The 10,322-nt window shown below is 44.0% G+C and overlaps 1 protein-coding gene across 1 annotated transcript in view; it reads right to left on the minus strand.

Moving 5' to 3' along the window:
• Positions 1–310: 310 nt before the first annotated feature.
• The window catches only part of apcdd1l (adenomatosis polyposis coli down-regulated 1-like), an 11,539-nt gene continuing 1,527 nt past the window's right edge, over positions 311–10,322 (minus strand). The window contains exons 2-4 of the mRNA XM_068712469.1: positions 3,763–3,943; positions 2,449–2,968; positions 311–1,862 (exon numbers count right to left, since the gene is read on the minus strand). Of these exons, the coding sequence (XP_068568570.1) occupies positions 1,098–1,862; positions 2,449–2,968; positions 3,763–3,943 (1,466 nt within the window). The 3' untranslated portion in view covers positions 311–1,097. The remainder of the gene's footprint in view (positions 1,863–2,448; positions 2,969–3,762; positions 3,944–10,322) is intronic.

The following is a 10,322-nucleotide window of genomic DNA, read 5'->3' on the forward strand; positions in this document are numbered from 1 at the left end:
CATTCCTTAACATTTCATCCAGGCCCATCGTAATTTTTTTACATCTTTGGTTTCTGACTAAATATCTGCAAAAGTCAGTTTAACCATGCTTTGTGTTTGCTCATTAGCAAATGTTAGCATGCTGACACTCAAAACTAAATGGATGAGCATGCTAAGTATTACACTTGCTGACCGTCAGCTTGTTAACATTGTCATTATGAGCATGTTAGCATGCTGATGTTAGCGACATCCTTAGATAACCGTTAGCATGACTGTGGACTCTTGTTTTTAAGACTAATTGAACACAAGACATTATGAAAAGCCATTTTAATACACATAGAAAATAATCACTTCTTAAATGGCAAAACTAACTAAAATATTGGACCAAAATCTTTCTCTTATCAAAAAAAGTACAGTATAAATGGTTAAAATAAATATAAATTTGACTGTTTAGATCAACTGCTGATAGAAAAGCAGACAAATACACAAGCTGTTACAGAGGATAGAGATAAAGCAACAATTCACACAGGCATTGGACCAATGAGGATGGCAGCTATTAGAGTGCTGATTACACAGTTTCCACTTCCCAGCTTTTCTCTCCAGCATGTTGAGAAAACAATGTTCTGTACAAAGTGCATTAGTTATACTGCATCTGGGATGAAAATGAGCTCTGGTGTGAAGTCTGCTGGAAAGTTTATGGCTTTCAGTTTGGTGTGGAAATAACCGATCAACATTTCAACACTGTGATCTTGTTTTGAAGTAATCGTGTGACAAGAAATGAATCTGTTCATCATACAAAAAGAAGATGTGTAAAAGAATATATCTTTACATACTGACATTATGACATTTGTATATATTGGTGGTTTATATACAGATTAGTTTTAGGTAGAAATGCAGCTGTAGTTTAGAGTCATTAAAGTGAACCTACAGGCAGCATTTTAGCATCTGAAAGCCAGACATCAAAAATTATTCAGCTCTCCTGAGTGTCTCATGATCTTTTTTGACCATCACACATGTTGGTCATCATCATATGGAGCAAGAGTGAAAAAAATCTGCCAGAAAACATTGTCCATCAGTGACTTCAGCTGTGAAACAAACTTGATTCGTGAACAGTGTCCCTAATAAACACAGATCCAGCTGCACAGCACAGATCCCAGCACCAGTAACACCAGCTGTGCCAGTCTCTCTGTCCCACTCGCTGCTAACTGCACTTGCTTGCTGTTAAAATAGCGATGTGAAGGCTGTGTGTCCCCTCCACTGCAAAGCCCCATGGGAGCCTGAAAGGAAGTGGGCCTCCTCTGAGGTCGGTCTGGACTGGACCCGTCAGTCGGCCTCTCTCCGATGAACAGCAGCGGGTGTTTTCTGTGATCCAGCTCCATCTTGAAGAGCTCGTACTCCTTATGTGGCAGCTTGATGCCCAGCAGGGTGCACCCATCTGTGGGGGTCAAGTCTTGCTCCACACCGACCTCCCAACCTCCTGCCCGACCACACTTTCCGGGCCTCGTACCATTCAGTAACTTTGCTGTGGGCTCCTCTAGAGCTGTGACTCTCACCTGGGTGATCTTGAAGACGAACTCAGTGGCTCCTGAGACCTTGGCGGAGGGGTTTCCCTGAGCGTAGTGGCCCGAGGCTCTCAGGGTGAAGGTGGGCTGAGAGCAGGCAGAGTCCGAGTAGTGCCGGTAGACACCTTGCCATGCGTGTTGGTCATGATCGAAGGTGAAGTCTCGGGTGAGGAAGAGGATGTTGGGACGGGTTTCGCAACGGTGGCTGACCCAGCGGCTGGTCAGAGACAAAGGAGCTGCCAGGCTGCGGGGCAACACCGGGGGGCGCTGCTCTGAGGAGCGGTACACCAGGGCGCACACAGGGCAAGGGTGTATGTGATGCTGCAGAGAGACAAGCAGAGGCGAGACCAATTTATTTAGAGCTGCTTCTAGTCAATCAGTCACTTTTAAAATGACAGAAAATTGTGATCAAAATAAATCTGAAATGTAAAAGACAAGAAAATGTTTGTTTGCTCAGGAAAAAGTCTAAAACCCCAAAATGTTTTTATTTGAAGCAGATACAATTGGTCAATAAATCAATTAACCTGTAGAAAATGTGTCAGCAACAATTTTGATAATCAATTCATTGTAATGTTAGTTTTGAGCAAAATCACCAGCTTTTCTATATGAGGGGTTGCTGCTTTTATTTGCCTTCATGATTCAATAAACTGAATGTTTTTGGAATTTGAACTGTTTGGCAGTCAAAACAAAATATCACCTTGGGCTCTGAGACATTTTTCACTTTGTTCTCACATTCTTATAAATAAAGACTAACCAATTAAACAAGAGAAGAATTGTGACATTAATTATAAAAAGAATTAAGTGTTAGTTGCTGACCTAAATAATAAACAAAGACAGAAAACGCAGCTAATCTTCACGTTTTAGGTGCTGGAACCAGTAACTATTTATTTACACAGTCATGTCTCACCATGGCGTTCTGTAGTGGCTGTTGGTACCCTGTAGGTCTGTACTGACTCCTCTGTGTCCAGTCAGTGTGAATGTCCCCCAAGAGCAGCTCCTGGACCTTCCCCCCATGGCTGTGGTGCTGCGTCTCCACCCGTATCAGTCCCATCTCCATCATGGAGAAGCCCAGCGCTTCCAGACATCCCCTCCCTGCCCGGGTGTTGTACAGCTCATATGGCTTCCCCTGCAACACTCGCCCCAGGGTCAGACCCACGCAGGTCGGAGGAAGCATGGAGGCCAGTCTTTGCTTGGCTGCCAGGCTGTGGACCACGATGGCCACCTTGCTGAGGTGGTGTTCAGCTTCGATGGCCCCGCGGGTGATCCAAGAGGCCTGGCGCAGACGAAGCTTGCCCCTGATCATCAGAGAGTAGGCCGGGTCCTCGCAGCCACTGTCTCTGTAGTAGTGCTGCAGGGCCTGAAAGTGACGGCTGGGGTGGAAGGTGTAGGAGCGGGTGAGGAACTCTGGGCCGGGTCGAACTTCACACCTGAACACAATAAATGAATGAAAAAAAGGTTTTTTGTCATGAATAGATTTCAGACAAAAGTGAGCAGAGATTAGTTTCCTACCACATGATCCAGAGCTTTCTTTAAGTCTTTTGGGAACAGATCAGTAGAGTCTCAAGTCAAGTTACAAGTCTTTGTAAGCAGAAATCCATCCATCCGTCCATACATTATCCATAACCGCTTATCCTATTCAGTATCGCGGGGGAGCTGGAGCTGATCCCAGTGAACATTGGGTGAAGGCGGGCGTGAGCACATACACAGATTTACATTTTACTTTTAGAGCTGTTAATCTAATCAGCTGAGCTGATGGTGTACAGCAGGTTTTTAGAGCCTAAAACTGTTCCCTGCTGATGGGAAAGAACGCTGAAAAAAGCTGTGAGAGTGAACCAAAAAAGTAAAGTTGTGGACCAGTAAAACTCATAGCTCAGCTTCACAGAGGTGATTCTGGGTTTGTCACTACGAGTGACTCTTTTCAGACACAAGCAGGCATGTGATCCGCTATTGATAGAAGTTTGTTATTATAGCTGTTTTAAATATTCACAATGTGTATGTTTCTTTTAATTGTGCTTCCGGCATTTAACCAGGTACTGAAAACCAGTCTCACGTCTGCAATTCTGTGATTCAAATCTGACTGAAGGCCACATCTCAGGTCTACAAATCTGGTGATATCTGTTTCAAATCAAATTCTGGAAGACAACGACTTGTTTTTTTAAATTCAGATACCATTAATTTACAAATCTCTGTTAACCCTTGCTTCATGGCTACAACAACTCACCTTGTTGACACCCATGTGCCGTCCAGTCTTGGGGGGATGTCTGCTGTGATTCTCACTCGGTCCTGTAGGTGGTGGTACTGACAGTCCTGCTCCCACAGGCTGTCACTGAGGTTGGAGGAGGAAGTGAAGGAGGCTGTGGGCACCTCCCATAGTTTACTCCCTGTCCCAGCCACAAACACAGCTACAGAGGACAGGGAAGTCAGAAAACAGTGAGTAAACAGTATCCCATCAGATAAACACAGAGGCGCCATTACACTTCATTTAGATTTCCAGGCTGATTTAGGGTGGATGTAGGAAATGGGAACACCAGAATGAATCAGTTCAAAGATTATTAACAGCCACCTTAATCAGAAAATGAAGGAAACAGATAATAGCCATGAGGGAATATCCACATCTTCTCCCTGTTACATCTAAACACACTTCTGGTTGACTGCAAGCTGTTCCAGGGCTGTAATTTTGGTAAATTTTCCATGTAATGAGGGGTGAGGGGGTGCTATAGAAACCATACATAGTTGTGAATCTGGACGTTGGCCACGGTGCAGACAGTTTAGGCTTGTCACTCCAATCAGCCTGCAGCTGCAACACACAGGCCTTGTTTTTGGGGGTTTGCTTGGAGGCAGAAGGTGTGTGTGTGTGTGTGTGTGTGTGTGTGTGTGTGTGTGTGTGTGTGTGTGTGTGTGTGTGAGTGTGCAGGAGTGTATGCTCTTTGTATTTGTGCATTTCTATCATCGAGATAAACCAAACGGTGGGTCTCTGACAGCAGCAGGCCGGCTGAGCCAAACACATCTGTTGATAATATGAATAAAAAAACACTTATTATGATGAATGTCCTTGCTTTAGTATTCCCATACACTGACAGTTAAGTTAATCCAAATGAAAGCATTATTCACTCTATAACATTTATTGATCTGACACGAGCACATCTGCATTCAGTCTGCCTGTCGTTGGTCATCATAACTGCACTCTCGGCTTTTGTTGTTGCACAGAGATGTGTGTGATGTCGACGCAGCAAGGCTGCGATCTGGTTTCAGTTGAGACAAAGAGTATTTTCTGATTGCACCCTCATGGCTGCAACACGAGGAAACCCACTGGGGTTGGTCTGTGCAATGTGTGTGAAATTATGGCTTCGGTTTCATCCTCCCAAAACAAATGTCAAAAAGCAAAGGGGGATGAGTTCTCGCAGACGCTGCCATCTCCTGTTTTCTGTCTGACCTCTTGTTTTTTCCTCACACTCCTCCACTCTTATTGTTAAGGGTGATTTCTTGATTTTACATGTGCACTTTTTGTACAGTTTAAACAAAGTACGTATAACAGTTAAATAGTGAGCTTTAGAGGTGCTGCTAGGCGGATTTGTTACCTTTGGACAGACCCAGGCAAACTTTCTCCCTCTGTTTCCATTCTTTATGCTTAGATAAGCTAACAAGCTGCTGACTACAGCCTTATATTTAACAGACAAATATGAGAGTGGTATCAATCTTCTCATCTAACTCTTTGCCATAAGAGTATTTGTGAAAGTCAGCATATCCAGCTTGCTTTTTCCTCTATTTCCCATTTTTCTTCTCTCTTGTTCACTCTTGCTCCCCATTATCCTCATAGCTCTGGCATTCTTACTCTCACTTTCTCAACTTTCCTCAAGATCATCTGTGGCAGACAGCTTTATGGGTGTAATCTCACTCTACTTCTCTCGCGTTTGACTTTAGATGCACTTGGGGAGAACATCACCTGTCGAGCCTCCAGTTGAGCTGGGAGTTAGATTTTGAGCCACGGATCAGTTTGTTCTTTTATAACTGAGCGGATGAAGGAAAATGGGGAATTTGAATGGAAAGTGTCAGACGTTTTTATATTTTTGTTTCTGTAAAAGGCTCCAAGATGGTGACGGACTGATCAGCGTCTATAAACCTTGTTAGTGTCAGAGGGAGGATATTTTTTTGTTCCCCTCACTCCTGGAATGCTTCCCATATGCTGACCACAACCACAGACATGTGTGCAGCACAGCCATTTCCTTGCCTTCCACCTGACACACACACACAAACACACACACGGACACACACACATGGACACCGACACACACTCATATGTAGAATTTGGATAGAACTATAAAGTCACAGACCACAAAACCAGATTTAAGCTCAAGGCACATTTCTCCTCCTTCATGCTGCCTGTCAAATTTGCTGATATGATTAATACTTCTTATTCCTGTCACAGGCACTGAAACATGTTTGCAATTTTCCCCATGCACTGATGTGTTTGTTTATGCTCCATGTCACTGCAGCTGGCGAGGAAACCCGGTCAGTCAGACCCAGCTGCGCTCCCACGGGAGAGCTCGGAGCAGAAATACTCATCAGGATTAATTAATTTCCACTGCTCCTTGCAAGTCATCCAATCGGTCTGTTTCGTGTTATCCACTCTTTGTAGCTGCATGCAACATGTCGCCAAAGTGGTTGCTCACATACAGGGCAATGAATGGACAGAGAGGCAAGAGCAGTATGTGATTTTGGCCAAAACATTTCTATAGTGTTTCTTGAGGTCACTTGTCATTCAGCCCCTTTCCCTCTCTTGGATCTTATTCCAGTTGTACATATGGTTGCATTTACTAAAAGAGGACTCATAAAAGCAGAGCTTAATAAAACAAAATTGCTCATCGTGGGTTTTTAAGTATTCCTCTACAAAAGAGCCTATTCCAACCACAAGTGAGGCGATGTTGTAATACATATGATAATATCCAACCCCCAACTCATTTTGGAGGAGATGGGGGACTGTTTTAGTTGATTCACTTCCTACATGGGCAGTCGGATATTGTTAGTTTTTCCTGTGAATGGCTCCCACTGATTTATTGTTCACAAGGGCCCAAAAACCTTCCTATTGATGCAGTCTGCACCACCCTGTCACAATATAGTGCATCTTTCAGAGACAGATTTGATGTATTTTTACCAATAAAACTTACTGTAAAACAAAGATAATCTGCCTTACAATGCTCACATGAACATTGTGCAAAAAATGTGTTTATCTGAGGCTAATGTGAGGCTTCAGAAGTATAAAGTTATTCAAATCAAATAGCCATTTTGAAGAGGAAACACTGTTCGGGAGACACAAAGAGGAAACTTTGTACTAAAAACAGACTCACTTGACTTAATTAACTCGGACTGAAGCCTTAAATTAGCTTCAAACTAACGGGATACATTTCTGCACAGAACGAGGACTGTGGATTTAGTTCCCCATCACTTGCATCTCCGTCTTTCAACCTTTCTGCTCTGCTGCAGTAAACCTGATGTCATTGTCAAGAGCACACACACACACACACACACACACACACACACACACACACACACACACACACACACACACATTTGTCTTCACGCAGTATCACAACTCTCCCACAAGGGGTCAGCGCAGCGGCCTGTGACCTGCGTGTGGTCTGAACGGACAGTCTGTCATCACCACCAACATTGCTGCCGCAACTGGCCCTCGATTGATGAGCGGCCAAAGTAATCTACCTGTCTTTGAGCCCCCATATTCATCCTGTTTCTACAGACACACACACACACACACACACACACACACACACACACACACACCACACACACACACACACATACACACACATACAGTACATGTATGCACGTTGACAAAAACACACTGCACACATTGATTTACAGTACACTGCAGAAGGGATACCATTTATAAAGGACCTCCACGCTGCACTCTGTTTGTTTGTTTGCATTTGTGATTAAGGTTTGGCAGCCTTCGCTCTCCTCCTCTCTCATGTCTCATCCACAGCGCCAAAGTCAAAATATAGTTTTATGTACTTCTTTATTTGGAGCTGTTCTGGAAAAACAAGAACCAGATCCCAGCACTTTTGATTCAGGGCTTGCGGCAGGAATCAACTGCTTGAAGTTTAAGTCAAACCTGTGCCTCATTCATTAGAAACAGAGAGAGAGAGAGAGAGAGAGAGAGAGAGAGAGAGAGAGAGAGAGAGAGAGAGAGAGAGAGAGAGAGAGCTTTGTCTGCTTCATAGCTGCCTCTATTGAGGCTTTCAATGAAGAAGCAATCAACCTGCCAAAGTGGAGGCAGTAAAGGTGAAAGAAAAATGTTGTTGGTGCACTGAAATGATGGCACAACAGGGCCAATTCCATGTTCCAGTATTTTATGAGTTTCCTACTTTTTTTTTTTTACTACATCCTCACCTTATTTCTTACAGTGTGGTTAACCCCAGTGTCTTGTAAAACCACTTTCTCATCTCTCTTTGCCTCAGTGCTGCAGGACAAAAACCCTCCAAACTGTCCCTGAACTGCCCGTTGCCCTCCTGGCCCACCTCCCCCTCCACTGATTACAGTTACCCTCCCCTGATGAAAAAGCCATGATGTTTACGGCTCATTTCTCCTGGATGGATTTCAGATTCCACCCTTCTCTTTTTTTTCTCGTCTTTGTCTCGTTTTTTTTTCTCTGTATGTCTGTCAGTGGTTGATGAGGTGCATGAAGTTGGTCAGGAGGATGAGGGGGTTAGAGTAGAGTGGGGGGTGGGGTGGGGGGGGGTTTGAGGCTTCTTCATGAGCTGGGATGACAAGATTAGTGAGGTGCATGTGTGTGTATTTTCTGTGTGTGGTGCTACAGTAGCTGAGAGATCCTGCTCATTCCACATATTTACGTGACTGCTGCACATTATTCACTGTTCACAGCTGCTTTTTCAGTCGCTGATCTGTCCTCCAGATCTTGGATCTTGGTGTTATAAGATGGTGATTCCTAATTTTCTTTTGGCTTGTGAACCGTTACAAGGGCTGTCTGCAGTGCTTCGTCACAAGTTGCGTATGTTGTTGCATTTGTTTTCACCTGGACAAAGTAACATTACTTTTCACTTTTGTTGCTAAACCAGCTCCGTCAAAGGTAACCTTTGGACAGCTCCACATGTCACATATTCTATATTTAACATGTATAGAAATATACACGTGTACAAACCAACTGATCAGAACATTTACCAAGCAACATTTTTGTAAATTAAGTTTAGGGGGAAAAACATACACATGCACATACATCCAAACCAAAACAATGGAGGCAAAACGAAAAAGTAGTGTTTGGGACTTTGTTAAAAAAGAAAACCAGCATTGCTGCATTTGATGATTGATTGATATGATGACAGCAAACACATTGACCCATTAATTGTGAAAATGTGTTACTAGGATACCTAACTGTTATGTAATTGTAAAATATTTTTTTTTAATTCTGTCAGGGACTGCGGATGGCAAACAGAAACCAGATTTCTTTCTGTCTCCCTCCCCTCCTTCCTTGTCGCCAAAAGTCAGGCGAAGGTCAGGTTGATTTAGAAGTCTTTCAAAGAACACGAGGTCTGTTGTGTTATTCTAACCCTGAGTCCCCCTTTCTATTTTTCCGGGCTCGAACCCCAGCATCTCATAGCGGTCTCCCGGACCAGGAGTCTCCCTCTGGTCCCGGGGCAGCTTGCTCATGGACGGCCACTGTTGTCTTTTCATCACTGTGTAAGCTGGTTAATCCAGCGGCCTCGTTTATTTAGAGAAGGGATCTACAGGGGTTTGCCAAGCGGACGCTGCTGCCAGTTCCACTGTGGTTAGCGAACTCTGGCTCCTGTTTGCAAAGCAGCAACACACACATCGTCCTGCTGCACCTCACACCTTCACCTAGAGTCAAACAGCTGCCACATAAAGCCAACACATTTTCTCAGCTTTTCATGTGTCGTACCACTTGTGCTATTAGACAGAGAGGACAGTCAAGATGGAGATAGCACACAATGAGAAGTTGATGGTCCTTTGATGTCTTTGAGCTGACGTTACATCGGTCTCACCTTAACCCAAAAGCTTGGTTATGAGACGTTCTGGGAGATCTGGTCAGTGGCTGTTTCACATACTTGGAGAGTTTCCAGCTGGAATGGGACAGTAACATGAACACTGCATCCAAGGTTTTTTTGGGTAAAGCAAAGTTGTGATAGTGGGATCCCAATGTGTTCCCATCCAGTACAGTTCAGCTCATATCTTCACCGTCCCATGACAGGAAATTATTTTGTCCAAGAATCCACCAGACCTCATCCAAACATTCACTGTGTTCTCTTCCATGTGGCCACTTTTATCTTTCTCACTTCATCAAGTGAGGCAAAACTCGGAGAACTGAGTGTTTTTAGCTTTAAAGATAAAAGTTTGGGTTTAAAGTATAAAACAAGCAATACACTGGCTCGGGAAGCTTTTCCCCTCAGAGAAATTACATCATACCTGTCAAAAATTCATCTGAATTAATAACAATTCCACTTTCCACTCTCCTTAAATTAACTCCTTGTTAATTCTCTGCTCTGTTTGGGGTGAAGAACTGCTCCACTCCTTCTGACATCTGGTCAGGGCCAGCAGCTCAACCTCGCTTGTCTCCACTATAGACTTGAGCGGTGAAAAACAAAACAATCCACAGAGACCAGTCTACCAGTCTACCACTGAAGCAGCTAGGGATGGATGGAGGGAGGGATGAGGGTGAGGGTTTCTGGGTGATAACTGGGCAGATGCCTCCTCCTGTCCGCTCATCACCTTAACCAGCCCTGATGGCCAAAA

Source organism: Cebidichthys violaceus, unplaced genomic scaffold (assembly GCF_023349555.1).
Source record: "Cebidichthys violaceus isolate CVI_PGR_0920_01 unplaced genomic scaffold, fCebVio1.0.p SCAF_17, whole genome shotgun sequence".
Lineage (NCBI taxonomy): Eukaryota > Metazoa > Chordata > Actinopteri > Perciformes > Stichaeidae > Cebidichthys > Cebidichthys violaceus.